General features: G+C 40.4%; 1 protein-coding gene across 4 annotated transcripts; it reads left to right on the top strand.

Annotated features, from left to right (window-relative positions):
- The first annotated feature begins 9,742 nt into the window (after positions 1–9,742).
- LOC124348362 (rho GTPase-activating protein 12-like) lies at positions 9,743–14,289 on the top strand. Of its 4 annotated transcripts, none has more exons than XM_046798554.1 (9): positions 9,743–10,762; positions 10,924–11,046; positions 11,136–11,314; positions 11,404–11,569; positions 11,930–12,057; positions 12,119–12,360; positions 12,421–12,983; positions 13,048–13,228; positions 13,289–14,289. In XM_046798554.1, exons 1-9 carry the CDS (start codon positions 9,773–9,775, stop codon positions 13,528–13,530), a joined length of 2,814 nt encoding a protein of 937 aa, XP_046654510.1. In that variant the 5' UTR covers positions 9,743–9,772; the 3' UTR covers positions 13,531–14,289. The 4 variants fall into 4 exon arrangements, with proteins under 4 accessions (XP_046654510.1, XP_046654511.1, XP_046654513.1 ...); XM_046798555.1 differs by having other exon boundaries at positions 12,424–12,983; XM_046798557.1 differs by having other exon boundaries at positions 11,404–11,539.
- The last annotated feature ends 1,401 nt before the right edge of the window (positions 14,290–15,690 follow it).

Consider the following 15,690-nt stretch of genomic DNA (forward strand, 5'->3'; position numbering starts at 1 on the left):
GTCCGAGCCTTCTAGGTTGGTTTGGAGTTGCGTGAGAGCCGGTTTTGACTGAGAAGGTGCTGACTCGGGGGTTGCTGAGTCCGCATGCTGTTATGTCGTGGGTGACGTCGGGCAGTGTCGGTTGTGACGTCAGGGTGTGACGTCCTTGGAGGTGGCCATCCTAAAATGGGTGGGGCTGCCGCGGGGTATTACAGAGCCGTATCCTTTAAAGACGACTCTCGGAGTTGGCATTTATTGTTGAATATAATGCGAGGTAGAGGGAGAGAAAAAAAATTGGGAAACTGGGGTGAAGGCGGATTTTTCGGGAACATTATCTAGTCTTTGAAAAGAAGTAAGTAATCTTTGGGGAGGACATAGACCTAACGTAAATGCAAACATAGAAACTGAGCAAATAAAGAGAGTGAAGGTAAAAATAGAGGGTAAAGAAAAAAAACGTGAAAAACGGATGAGCTAAATAGAGAAATTTTCGTATGGGAGGCGTAAATAGAAGGATATGTAGCTCGCGGTAAGTACTAAAAAATGTAAGGGAACTAGAGGAGAAACGGAAATATACTACTGTTTGGCACGTATGGTAAGCGAGAAAAGGCGTGAGAAAAGACAATGCGAAGAGAAACTGGGGAGTAATGCGGAAAGGAGAAACAAGAACCAAACAACAAATACAAATATATTGGCGCAAAACCGAGAATACAGAGAGAGAAAAAAATAGGAAAATAAAAAAAACATATAGATAAGGAAAAAATCAAAACAAAGGGGAATGATAGGGAAGAGAGAAAAACATAGTGATTATTTTGTTTGAGGGAAAATATGATAAAGTGAAATAACTGCTAGCGTTGCTAGTGGCCGCTTTCGCCGCATGAGGGGCATGTTGGGCCGCGCCGTTGTTGCTTTTTTGGCCGGTCTCCGCGCATGATTGCAGGCTGTGGCCAACTGATGGTGGTTCCGGAAATTTAAATGTTAAATTCCCTGGGACCAGCGCGTCAAATCCATAAACAAATCTCGCTGTGATTTCCGCGATTAGGATGAAAAAGTTTGGGTTGTGGGGTAACGGGAACCTTGGAACCATTTTGGTGACGCCAAGGACATCGTAAAACCAGTCGAGAGGATTGGCCAATTTTCCCCAGGATTTGGGTAAAGGGGGTTCATGCGTCTTGCTTCGTTCACGATGATTTGCATTCCCAAGGCTAGGAGAGTGTCCATTCCTAGGATTACGGGAAATCCTATTTCGCAATCGGCCACGACGTACATGTTTGTCGTCGTGGAGTTGTTGCCATAATTCACGAAAAGTCGTATTTCCCAGAGGATAAGAAACACTCGTGCTGTCACTGGGTCGGTAAAAACTTTGTCCCGGCACTGGCAACGCACACACTGTAAACACTTTGCCATTGACTCGCGAATGAGCGAGATGGCTAACCCTGTGGAGAAATACGCGGTCACTACCACGTTGTTAAACACGTGTAGCTTTTTTTACTCTGTTCTCCATTCTGTTGAAGCCTGCTGGGGTTGAAGTTTGAAGTCGACTGACCCAAGGTTCCAACAATCTCATTTGACGAGACTGTTGCCTAACGAAAAGTGAGCGGGCCCTCGTCGACTTGTTTCGAGAAAAACGAGTAGTGTCCGTTGAATCGGAGATGCTAATAAAGCTACTGGAATTTTAATACATTGTGTGGGGCCAGTTATTATATATATGGGAGAAAAAAACTTAGAGGCCTGTAGGCCTAGCGATTACTGATTACTGATAGCTATATTGGTAAAGAATGAAATCACCAAAGCGTTCCTCTGAACCTACGGAGTTTTTTCGTGATTGCGACGCGCTCGTAAAGAGTAAAGAGAGGCTTTCGAACGTAGTGATTCTACTTGACGAACGGAGAGGACGCATTAAAAGGTTGCCACAAAAGACTTTTCAAAACTGCCGATTACTGAAATTGTCTACCTTTTTCACACATATTTTCTTTTCGGCAAAATGCAAATTGCAAAATGCAATTCAAAGGGGCAGCCGTAACTGTAAAATTCATGTTTACAACGTGAGCTGCACTCAGGGTAGAAGCCGACGAAAGTGCAGTAGGGCGACCTGCCCCCTCTAATTGGCGATGTGAGGTGGGAAAGGGCAACTTGTCCCCCCTCAAAGATGGCCAACCCACCCCTGAGGTAATTTTATCACGTATTTGAATATACTGGAAAGTAAATTAACTGCAACCGATGCAAATACTCAAAGAAAAAAAATATATTTATAACTTGAGGGATACGCTTCCTAAAAAACATCATCATATGAATATTTTCCACCTTCGTCGAAGGAAGAAATTTTTTTTCGAGTAACGGAGTGAGGTGAAAAAGAAATACGTAATATTTCAGGACTACTCATCAAGATTAAGTGTCTCTAGAGGGTCAATCGTCTAATTTTCGATGGAGATTTCCTCTTCCCCCGATCTACAATAAATCATTCTAGTCGGTGGGATTGATTGTCGATTGCTTAACAAAGCTAGCTCAATCGTTCTTATTCTTGCTACCATGTTCTGATCATTGAACAGTATACAATACTGCAACGCATTCATATTATTGTCGTCTGTCAATACCAACACGTCCGTGTCGACCACGAATTCCCACTTTGATAATACTAGCGCGGTCCCTTGATTTCCCGACAATATAGCTGTCATTAACGGCTTCCGTTGCTTGTTGTCTTGGGCTGTCACCTCGGCTTCCCGCGTACACAGATCGAAGACTATTGCTGTATTACTTGCTGCACACGCTAGCTGTAATGGGGTTTTGCCCGCTAAATTGCACGTATTCAAGTCGGTGAAATGTTCCAACATATGCCATGTGATGTGGACGGACGGTCCAGCACATGCGATGTTTAACATTGAATTTCCCAAAATATATATTTGTTTTATGTCGGCGTCTTGTAGCAAAAGGATGTCAACGGCGACCTCATTTCCATGGCTGACGGCCAATGCTAAGGCGCCGTGGCCACTGTCGGCTACGAGATTAATATAGGGTATTTTTGCCAATAGCTTAATGACGTATATATTTTAAAACTCTACTGCGAGATGTAAGGGGGTTTTGTTCTGTTGCGTACGCTTTTCTGGACCTTGTCCAAAAGGAAGTAAATACTGAAAAAATGTAATGTTCCCTTTGATGACCGTCACCATAAGCGGGTCGTGTCCGTCATGGTCCTTCATGTCCATATCGATAAAATTTGTAGGTGGCAAATGTGTTAAGCTAAATTACTGTCATGTGAAAGCGCTAGCAAATGTAGTAACTTTTGACAGTCAGCGTTTTGGATATTAACATCCGCTCCTGACACCGTTAGGATCATGACCGTCTTCTCTGACGCATTAAAAACGGCATAGTGTAGGGCTGTATTACCTTGATTATCCCGTTCATTTACTTTGACTCCTAGTTGGAAAAGAATGGCGACAATACGGCAGGCGGAGTGCTGAGCAGCGGCGCTAAGGGGTGTTTCCAGTCTATTATTTTTAATGTTGATGTCGCACTTGTTCACTTCTTCGACAATTCCTCTCACACTGTTCGAACGGGCATATTTATGCAACACGCTATCACCATTTAAAGGCTCTGGGCCTACACGTTTACTGAGGAGTCACTTTGAGGCACTCATTTCACAGCGTACTGACTGCACAATGTTACACGTTGAAGTCGAATGCTGAACTGTAACCGAAAAGAGTTATGTTGGCGTGTGAAAAAGTTTTAGTCAGTTTGTTAATTAGTTGATTAACGATTGCCAGCTGCGTCAGGGGATACTGTTTAGTTGTTTGTACTGGGACCAACTGACACTCGATTTGCCTTCGCTCTACTCGGTCAGCATATTGGCTTGCTGTCGCCGTCTTTCTTGCAGTCCGATGGCGAGGTGTTCCAGGATTTTTCTCAGTCCAATTATACCTGACTTATATTTCCATATTATACTAAGTACAATTATAGGAAATAGGGCGCGGCAAGGACTGAGATTAATTATGCTTGGAGTTTCGATGTCCATCCCAGTAAGTTTCAGTGGCGAGACTCTTCATGCTCGTTCACTAATATTGCTGACAAGTTTTTTTAATTAGATTCGTGGATTCTGCTGACTATTTCGTTCACTGAATTTATCGCTTCATACTCAAGTCTATCAAAAATTTCATGGGAGTTAATTAAATATTGAGCTTCGTTTTCTCTTAATTCTTCAAATTTTGCTGTAAGTTGGAGAATTAAAAGATGAGATGATGGTTAAATTAAGCTCCATTCGCCATCTTTTCACATATTTGGTTTTTCGTTTAAATTAAAAAAAATATGTGGCCAAAAACACTCTTCGAATGGATGTAACGAAAATCCATCTTTGCCTACTGTAAAGTCTTTGTAGATGGGTTCCGGTCCACATCTTGTTTCTTTCATCCCCACTGAAATATTAACTGGTGTACATTGTTGTACCATAAAATATTCACCACAAGTTTTAAGTCGTTGACACATAGGAAGTTTGGTTGCACGGGCAACTAGTAAATCGTTTTGCTCCGCTAGTAGCATTAATGTATATTTACGCACTTGAAGATTTCCACAATAAATTTTATTTATTTATTTTTCCAACATGTTTTCATGGGTCGTCACTTGACGCTCCATATACAGATGAAGTTGTAGCAAAAGGGGTTGGCTATCTTCCACCTTCGTTTAATACGAATTTTGGGTGGGCCAAATATCCATTTCTGATTTTTCTCTTGGGTGCTGTTTTTAGGGTAGATTAGCTACCGATTATTGCCGTTAGGGAACCTTCCCGCCTATTGGGCATGTTGGCCGTATTTTCAAATGTGTCGCTGTTTCAACGGAAATTTTGTCTTCGATCACAGTCCGTTGATATTACATGAAAATATCTTATATTATCTTTATCTTTTACCTGCATTTTTCCCATGGTAGAAACTAAACCGTCCCTGAAATATTAGCGTCCCATACTATGATAGAATCATGATGTCGAACAAAAGATACTTCAGAATTATTTGTAAACCAAAAGGAGAAGTGATCGGGCAAAATAAGCAGTCTATTCGGATAATAATCTTTCGGAGCATGCAATTAACTACGCTGTATTCTTTTGTTTGTACCCACGCACCATCGCCTTCCAGTGAAGCTGTAAAATAGAACAATTCCGCTGCTTCTTCCATTATATTATTGACACATCTATTATATTGTACCATTTCCCAACATTCTTTTTCAGTCACTAGCCGAGAAGAAGTTGTAAATGCCGCATTGTATGACCCGAAAAAGAACCTACTATCCTACTATTTTTTTTTGTTTTAGCCCAAGTTCTAGAGACGTAACCCTCCCAATGTGCATGATGTTCTTCCTTAATAAAAAATTGATACTTTTTAATAATTGCTTGTACGGCTACTTGTTCTTTACAAAATGATGGGAGCTCCCTGTCCAGCAAGTTGATTGCCTTGGGAGTTTTGCAGTCGCAAATAGTAATATTTACTCCTGTCACCGTGGCAAAAGCGAGTTTCGACAGCAGTCCAAGTGCGAGTTGAATGTCCATCTAAAACATTTCTTTTTATTAATTACGATATGTTTGTGGAAGTTTCATTTTTTCTCTGAAATTATATTTATGTGGGACTACTGTATTTTTCCGTTGTGGGGCAACTCGCACGTTTTACTTTGTCCCTCTTGCTGGGGCTACTACGTTAGTAGCCTGCGGGCTTGCGCGGCCTTGGACTTTTTTCATGCAATCGGCATGTACTACAACCAGCTTCTTGCCGTCATCTTATACTATTTTTTAGCTGACATTCCTTTTGTTTTCTACCACTGTATATGGTGTTTCCACTTAATGAAAACCTGAGCTGGCTTGTAAGAGCAGAATCTCTTGTATTTTGATCGACTTGACTTTGGCTCATGAAAATGAACACGGTGTACTTGTGATAATGGAAGTGGTGGTGGTTTCGAAGAAGGGATAAATAAGGTTAGGGACATATTCAGAGAAAGCGAGTACGAATAAAATTAAGCTACCTGTGGAGACAGGCTACACACAAAGTGAGAATCACTCGTATACACAGAGTCGACAGGAGGAAACATATATAAATAATTTTTACAAGTTTCCCACCCAGCCTAGTCGCCATTTTTTATCACTCTCCCTCGCGTTCCTGGTGGAGGACAGCCGAAGCATACGAGTTCTCTGCACCTCGGGCTTCATATTGCCGGCCACTAGACTATATGAAAGGGCCTACAGTATGTCCCCGGGTCTAAAGTGAAGGCCAAGAAAGCCTAACTTCGGCTGTCATCCGCCAGGAACGCGAGGGAGAGTGATAAAAAATGGCGACTGGGCTGGGTGGGAAACTTGTAAAAATTACACTTTACTAGATTGGCAATAACTCGGCCAATCTAATCTAGAATGTAAATTCCTTTTGGATTCGTATTGAGGGATGGACGAGCAAACTTTTGGGAGAATTTTTTTTTTTAAAGGTTAGCATTTACCCATAAAGCGATACCAAAGACCCCCCAAAATTGTTAAAATTTGAAAAAACCCAAACTTTAACATTAAATATCTCCTGAACGGCAGAGAATATTTAAATTCTGCAACAGCAGGTGAATCCGGAGTAAAAAACTGGATATGCCTGAATTATTACAGATTTTTAGGTCCTATAGCGGAATGGGGAAAAAAAGTGGGGTCCATGGATTTGGTGCACTTGAGTGGTGGATTGCTTGTTAATTTATCTATCTTTAGCAATCTTAATCGCGTCACATATTTTTGATGTGAGAAAATCATATTAATATCTGTTAAATTCCGGTTGCACGCAAACGGCATTAAATCGTACGGTTCTGGTGCTTCTCTTCCATACATTAAATAAAAAGGACTATAACCAGTGCTAGAATTGACTGCGGTATTATAAACAAAAACTGCTACATCTAAGAAATATGTCCATGTGTGGGGGTTGTCTTTAACATAACAAGAAATTATATCGGCCAGCGTTCTATTTGCATTGATGCAACTGTTATATATATAGTTAAATATTCGCCCATTACTAAAATATACGGATGATTTTAGGATCCTCATGGGGTCAATGGGCCCATAATGTTCATGGCCACAAATTTCTATACATGATCTGAGGGTGGGATCGGATTCAAAAGAGACTTGTTGTCTTCACCGACTTTTCGTTTCGCGCAAAACTCACATTTACGTATATAATCTCTAATTTATTTTACCATAAACGGCCATTTAAAACGTCTTTGAATTCTCGCTGTAGTCTTTTTTACGCCTAGATGCCCCGCGAATGGGCTATCATGAAATCTGATTAAAATCTTTTCTCTTAACGATTTTGGTACTAGTATTTTCCCGTCGGCCGTGCCGATTAAACCAATCTTAAATTCTCTAATTTGTTCGTCTTCGTTGATGTCGCTCTTATATTCGTCTTCTTCGCAAATCTTACGTTTTTTCGTGTTTTCCCTTGTGTCGCCTACTGCTAGAAAATATTCTTCCATGAACTGATTTTGTCGTTGTTGTTCAATATTTTTCTAACGCTTCTTTACAAAATTTGTCTTTTCCCTGTTCCTGTAAAAACATTTCAGTAGTCAAAGCTTTTAGACTTTGTGTATGGCCAGACGTTGTGACTACCTCTTTTGTCTCAGGCATTCTGCTTAGCCCAACAGCGTTCTGATTAGCTACACCAGGCCTAAAGACTGCTTTAAAATCGAATTCGTTGGTGAACAAGGCCCATGTAATAGCTTTTCGCGACATATTCTCTGTTATTTTCGGAAATCCTTTTAATCCTTCGTGATCGGTTTCTACCGTAAATTTCGTACCGTACAAATAATGATAAAATATTTTCAACGCATGATAAATTGCATACGCCATCATATCTTTCGCATGCCAATTTTTCCTGTGCATATCCGGGCATATTCTACTTTTTCTCCGTTCACTATTTTTCTTTGTGCTAGAACTGATCCTACGGCAAATCCCGATGCGTCCGTTTGGACAAAAAACTCGAGGTTGAAATCTGGGAATCATAAAATCGGATTTTCTAACAAACATGTTTCAAAAATTGAAACGTATTTTTTTCTTCGGGGCACCATCTAAATTCTTCTTTCTGTCTCGTTAATATCGTAAGTGCTCTCGCTTTATTCGCGTAATCCCATATAAATTTATTATAATATCCTGATAATCCCAAAAAACTTTTTACTTGTTTCTTATTCTGTGGTGTCGGATAATTTCTAATGGCTTCCATTAACTTCGGATCGGGTTTCAATCCTTCTTCTGATATAATATGTCCCAAATACTTTATTACTGCGTTTTTTTAAAATAAACATTTCCATAGCTTTATTTTCAATCCTCCCTCCCTTAATAGATTTAGTACGCATTTAATGTGTTAAATGTGATCGTCAATTGTTCGAGAATAAATAATTATGTCGTCCAAGTAAACTAGTGCACACTTGTGAATAACTGGTTGTAATAAATTATTCATTAAACGCTTAAATTTTGCTGGTGCATTCGTCAATTCGAATGGCACACGATTAAATTCATAATGACCCTGGCTAGTTTTAAAAGCTGTTTTATGCTTGTCGGCTTCCTCAATTTTCATCTGCCAATATCCGATTCTCCGGCATCAACGTCAGTTTTAACAATCCGCTTTTTAATGAGAAGGAGGTACTTTATTAACGGCTCTTTGTTTAACCACCAGTTCAATACGTTCATTTCTTTATATATATATATTTGTAAGGACGGACAAGATAAAGGTTCTCAAGAGAAAATGGGTTCTAGTTTTGATCTCGAGATTTCCATCGACGACGCCATCAGTTTGAAAGCGTCAAGATGTTGCGTGGATCCGAGTCGAACTTGTGGGGTAGCGAACTGGAAGCCAATTACGCCTCGTCCTGTGAGGACATTTTGAGTTGCAAGGACTCGCTCAACTTCATTCCCTCAGGTAACATTTCAATTCATTTGGGAATTATTAAAAAAAAATTATATTGTTGTATTTTTACTTTCCATAGCGATCATTCGAGATCGCAAATGAATCACAACAACACAACACGGGTTGTCTTACGAAACCTCCACCTGACTCTCCTGGTCCGCGCCAACGCCCAAGACGATAACTGATTAAAAATTGGTCTGAATATGTGTATCATACAACTAGGCAACCTTTTTATTTTAATTTCTAGAATCGGACCAAGAGTTGAAACCACCCAGCAGAATAGGAACCAGTCTCATCACACGAGTGAGTTTTTTTTTCTTCTTGAATTATTTCTGGATCTCATCTATAAATAAACCAAATTTGTCCTTTCTTTTTTGCTATTTTTTTTGTACGTTTTCTCTTTTTTTGGGTGGATAACGTTTTCTTTTTGTTTTTTTTTGTTTCTTTTGTATTGAGAAGCGAAATTAAATGACGGTGATCATTCACGATCAATCACGTCTCGTGTCGGAGGCGATCAAGGAGGCCCAAGACAAAACCAACTTTATTGAGCTTTGCTCGTGGATGGATTGGATCTGTAGATCCGTCCACGGACGAAGTCTTCTACACCAACAGCCATACTGAAGCAAAGGTATATTTTCCGTTTGGTTTTCTATAAGTTTATCTCACGGGTTTCCTGGTGACAATGGAACCCAATTTGCAGCCCAACATCACCAGACCACACAAACATTTTGCCAGGATGAACTTATCACAAAAGGAATTCCGGTTTAGGTCGGTTTTTCTTATCCTTAAAAGGAAGTTTAGGATTTTTGTGGTTTACCGATAAAAAAAGAATTCGTTTGAATTTTTGTCGAAGCTTCATTGCAGCGTTTAAAAGTTTCGTTAGTCTTGATTCACTCTCTTGGTGAATGGACACTCACCGAGGAGTTTGCCTGTGTAAAAGAGCCGACGCGCCCGTCCTTCAATGGCTGCGCTCCATCCGTTACCAAACGGCCAGTGAAGATACTGTTTCTCATTCGGTACGAGTAAAAGATTTGATCAAAAGTAAAATCATTCAATCCATCGGGGTTGACGATGACATGAGTAGAACCTGGATACGGTCACTTTGCCCATGTTTCCGCGATTCCAATGCCCCAACCGAAGAACAGGATCAACGTTTGAATTTACTGACAAACCAGTTGAGTACAGCAAGTAATTTAACCCTTCCAAAGGGTGAATGCAGCATCTTCTCGATCGAGGACTCTCCACGTCACGTTTCGCCTGGCCGTGATCAAGTCGCTTCTGAATCAACTGGCGCTGCCGATTTAAGTCGAGAAATCGAAGAGAAATTGGTCATTGTTCAGCCAGAAGTGGTGGTGCAGACGAGAAAAAGACTTATTGTCCGTCAGCCGAATCTGCCACGCATTTCTGAAGCTACCGACAGCTGCTTCAACCAAGTGGTTGAAGAAGATTTGAAATTTGCTCGACATACTTGGATTCATTTCTCCCAATGTTTCGAGATTGATTTCTGCCTCCAGCCACCGACGCCCAGCACGGATAGACGCCCTCAGCTATATTCGGAACTTTGTGATGGAGATGATGCGGCGTCGCCGTTAGTAGAGGACGCTAGATCTAGGCAGCATCAGCGACATTCTTGGCCCGCCGTCTTGACGACAAGGCAGCGTCGTTCCCGTTGCCAATGGCTCAGCCAGTCAAGTGTTTTCCTTTCATTCGAAAGAAACGAAGGAGAAGTAACAGAAGAAAAGAATTTCGTTGCCCGCATCCTGTTGCACAACAGCCAATCGCAGACGCTGGAGCCGCAGCGTGTCCTCACATGCGCCAATGCCTCTGAGGCGTTTTCCTGGAACGACGCACTTGTTCTGCGAAATCGACTATCTCATCCCAACGATCTAGCTCAGGTGTCCTGAAAAACAATCGATGCATTTGACCCACAACCACAAAATAATTTGGCTCTTTTCTGTTCCGCGCATAATTTAAAAGAAACGAGTTTTCTAAATGTAATTCTATAATTAATCTCGTTTGTTTTCTTTTTTCACCAATTTTAATGGATCATTTGCAGTGGTATACATCACTAGACAACGAGGGCCGCGTCTTTTTCTACGAAGATGATAGCAGCGATTCTCTGTGGTCCCTTCCTCAAGTCACATCCGTTCCCGCTTTGACGTCAACAGAGAGTGAACCGGTAATTGAATAATTCTTTACATTTGAATGATTGATTGTGAATTTTTATTGCACTCGTCCTTTCTTCTCCCGTTAATCAATCAATTGAAGAAACAGCAGGGTATTCAGCAAGGCGTTTATTATCCTAAAGGGAGAGAATTCAGTCCCAAAATGAATGAACAAATGACAGTCGCCCCCGTGTCTACATCCAAATGGGATATGGTCCGTCAAAGAACGTCGAAAGCCGATCGCAACAGCAAAACTCAATCAATGGTCTTGACTAACTTCAGGTAAAATGAAACGAACAAACGACTTGTATTCATTAACGTCATACCTTTCTATTTTACTTTTTTCTTTCTCTTTAATTGGAATGAATAAGTGGATGTCTCGATAACATTGCAGTCGAGAATGTAAGTGGAGAGACCAGTCGTGTAACGTTCTTAGCCCCGTCCAAGACGGCATCACTACCTCGCAATATTCAGCCACAATGGCCTAATTTGCAAGGGGGTAGCATCGTAAGTGATTACCTGAAAAATCTTGATATCGTAAGTTTCTCCTTGTCTTTTCTCTTCCTTTTTCGCTTTAATTTTTTGTTGTTGAACTGCCATTTTTTTAATATTTTGGGTTCTGTGTGTTTGGGGGAGGGGCGAATAGAGAGAAATTGCGTTTGGATCCAGACCCTCCACGATAATGTTAAGTTCTGCAGTCAATAAAACAAAAATTTGCTTTTTTTTGGCTTTTCCAACAAATAATTTACCACAACTGATTGCACTTAAATTTGGGATTTGCGCTCCAATTCACCAATCGGCTTTGATTTGCCACTAATCATGACACTTGCTTGTTTTAGCTGATATTTTGAAAATTAAATGTGAATCATTTGACTTATTTTTTCATTTATATATTAGCGAGTTCTGCAACAGGGTTTCCTACACAAAACCAAACTGACTGATAACGGCAAGAAAATCCGTAAAAATTGGACTTCCTCTTGGGTGGTCCTGACGGATTTGTTCCTTTTTCTCTTCAAAGAATCCTCGTAATATATTAGATTGTGCCATTATTATTCGAATTCAATTTCCATTAACGCGCTAATGTAGGGCGAAAACGTCTAACACAGCCGCTGGATCGTCCACAGGAACCAACAAGCCGGAATTATGCGTGGATTTGAACGGGGCGACGATCGAGTGGGCGGCCGTCAAATCCAGTCGCAAAGGAGTTTTCCAAGTGTGGACGCTCCTCGGCGTCCAGCTCTTGTTGCAAGACGAGGATGAAACCAACGCTGTTGTATGGTTTAATGAGATTAAACGAGCCATTCAGCAATTGCCTTGTGGGACAAAAGGTAGCAACATATTTATCGAGTTTCTCATGTGACACTTTTCAACCGACGATTCTGACATAGTAGAAACTACCAATCACTACCCTTCACCGCATTCGTCGCCTTTGATTGGTTCGAAACCCAAGAAATTGTTGTTGGAAAAGAGTTTCTCACCGGTGGAATCGAGGCACAAATGCAACGATTCGCTAACACAATATTTAAGTCCTCCTTCGCCCGACTCACCAGTGAGCTTCAGCAATAGCAGCAGTCTGATGAAGCAAGGCAGCAGGAAAAACAAATTGGGACGGACCAAATCCACAAAAGTTCCTTTCCTTGGCAGTACGGAGGATTTGACTGCGGTTGCACCAGGATCCAGCCGGGAAAGACAAGATAACTTGAGAGACAAGCTGCGGAAATTCTTCGTCCGCCGCCCAACTGTCGATTTACTCGTCAAGAAAGGCATTTGGAAGGATGAGCCTGTTTTTGGTTGCCATTTGTCCGCCCTATGCAACTTCGACGGGTCGACGGTGCCCAAATTTGTACAGCAAGTGATCCAGCTGATTGAGAGCAAACAGGAGAACATGAAAGCGGATGGAATCTATCGAGCCAGCGGCAATCTCTCGCAAATTCAAAAGATTCGTTGTCAGGTAAATTATCATTTTCACGGTCTTGTGGAAGAATGGAGGATAACAATTTTCTTGTTGGAAATAGGTGGATCAGTACAATTGGGCCATTTTGGAAATCGAAGACGACGTTCATGTATTAACAGGTTGCCTGAAGCTCTTTTTTCGTGAACTTAAAGAGCCGCTTATTCCTTGCCCACTTTTTGAGAAAGCCCTTCAGGCCACCAATTATCAGGGACCCAATCCGGAACGAATACGTCGATATCGAGGTACGTCAATTTGATTAAAGTTGTTTTTAAAATAAACTAATTCAATTTTTATGAACGTAGACATCGCCGAGTCATTGCCGACAGAGAACTATGACACGTTGCAGTATCTGTTGCAGCATTTGCTCAAAATCACGGTATACCGCGAGTACAACCGGATGCACATCTCCAATTTAGCCATTGTTTTTGGACCGACTCTGATGTGGGCTGCAACCGTCTCCAACAACCTGGCGTTGGACATGATGCAACAAAACCTGGTTGTTGAAGCGTTGCTAAACAACTACCACAATATTTTCAACAGGTGATTCCTGTTTCCATGGATCGGTCCTTCCACACACATGACTAAACACTTGGGTCCGATTGGATGAAATTAGCTGGGTAGCAAAATTAAATAAAATCGTCTCTTTCTCTTGTGGCTTAGATGCCAATTATGGACAGAAGCTGGCCACTCTAAATTTTACATGCACACACACATACCCATACTTTCCAACTGCTGCCTTAAATTTATGTCTATTGTTGAACAGTTGTAGAAAATATTATGGCCGCCATCTTCGTATCCGAAATCTGATTGTATCATATGAAATGACGCAAGGATTTCCGTTTGAGAGATAGGCGTTTGCTGTTTCTTTGATTGTGATTGCCTTCCCTTTTCTTTCCACACAAATTACTGTTATCTTAATGTTAATTAACTGTTTGTGCTAATCAGAATAGCTTGTGAAGATAAAGTGAGAAATTATAATTAAAAGGAAAGGGTAATAATTTTGTTGTATTTAAGTGAAGAATTAAAATTATAGACTACTACTGTGTGTCTATGTGTAATACTGAGGTGTGGCACGCAGTTTATTATTATTGAAAAATGCTTCGATTCTCTTCGAGTGACTTTATTTTCCTCTGCCTTTTTATTCTCCTCCTGCCCACACATCAAAAACACACCCACACATTTCCGGTATAGATTGTTTTATCAATAACATTGATACATCAACAAAAACGCTATTAAAAGCGGAAATGTGAAATGGAATTTCATTTTTAAGGGACTGTAATACAACAAAGTTCGCCCCACTCAATGACCCCTCACACTTTTCAATCAAATCATTTGGTGCGATTTCATGCGAAGTTGTTAAACTAAAATTGTTCAACTGCATTAAGACGTCACTCAAAAAAAAAGTGGAAAACAATGAACCAAATAATTTAACCGCACGATCCCGGACTTCCCTTATAACAGCCGTACACGTGTTGGTTAGAAGTCGAATTTAAAAATAACCCATGATCTCACATATTTAGTAATTTCGTTATCTTTTAATTTGTCTTTTATTTGAAGCAAGCTAAATCAAAATCAATGTAAGCTTATAGCTAGTAAATTTTTTATAGATAATGCGAACCCTTTTGTCTTTTTAGGTTGTTACTTTCAGCGTGTAAATCATACGGGTGACGTAAAATTTAATCGCCACTGCGGCCACTACAAATTACAATTTAAAGCTCGAAACCATGCAGAATAATACACAAAAGAGAATGGTGGGCGGAGTTATTTGTGCAGTGTAGATCAGGCCACTATTTTTTACAACAGTGCAGTGTAGAGAGCTAGGGACGGCTCTGTTGGACTCTATGACAAAGAATTCAGCCTATGGTTGCTTCTTCCTTAGTCTCACGGCACACTAGCCCTCCCCCCTCCTCCGGAAAGCTACGAGACCAAGGGAAAATACGATCAATTTCCTCTTATTTACAAATTCACAAACAGCCGACAGCCAAGAAAAAAAGAAGAGTTGTTATTAAATCAGTATTAGGACTTACAGTGGGTACCAAAAATATCCGTACGGCTGAGAGGACCAGTATGGAAAACGCGTTTTTCAAAACGCTCCTATTAATAAAATTCTCGGTGGAATACAATAAAATTTTTTTCTATGGTTAATTTTAGGGTGGGGTTTTATGTGGTTTTGGGGGGAATTTTTCAACAACGCGATATGCGGTTTTTATTACGTTGCGTAAGTATCCGTACGGCCGAGTGTCCTAGTAGGGAATGGGTTCACTTTGGAGGCCTGCTATTCGGTAATTACGTAATATTATAGGAAAGTTCTGAAAAAGAGGTGCATGAGCTCTATGTTTGGTAATAAGATCACATTTTTAAAGTTTCATTTATAGTAATGAAATTGAATATGAAAACACGAATTATAAGTTTTCCGTTTATTTCCCCTCAATTACCCCTCACCAGCATTGCCATATCCAAAAATCATTACTTTTTTCTCTTTCTCCCTCTAACGTCCAAGAAAAGAAAGAGATTTTGGAAAAGAAAAGAGAAGAAAAAAAAACAAGAAAAAGATTCCCAAAAATAGCGGTTATCTTAATTTTATTTATATCTTGCAGCAGATGGAAACATCAAATTACATTGTCAGATAAGAAATAATTTCTTCACATTAAAATAATTTTTTCATAATTTTTTTTTCTAAATAGTTTAGTCACGGGATCATTTG

The sequence above is a fragment of the Daphnia pulicaria genome, chromosome 7, assembly GCF_021234035.1.
Source record: "Daphnia pulicaria isolate SC F1-1A chromosome 7, SC_F0-13Bv2, whole genome shotgun sequence".
Classification (NCBI taxonomy): Eukaryota; Metazoa; Arthropoda; class Branchiopoda; order Diplostraca; family Daphniidae; genus Daphnia; species Daphnia pulicaria.

Excerpts from the sequence above, each read along its gene's own strand:
- LOC124348362 (XM_046798554.1), top strand. The coding sequence starts at position 9,773 with ATGGACACTCACCGAGGAGTTTGCCTGTGTAAAAGAGCCGACGCGCCC. Across the intron at positions 11,047-11,135 it reads CGTCAACAGAGAGTGAACCG|AAACAGCAGGGTATTCAGCA; the intron begins GTAATTGAATAA and ends AATCAATTGAAG. Across the intron at positions 12,361-12,420 it reads ATTGCCTTGTGGGACAAAAG|TAGAAACTACCAATCACTAC; the intron begins GTAGCAACATAT and ends ATTCTGACATAG.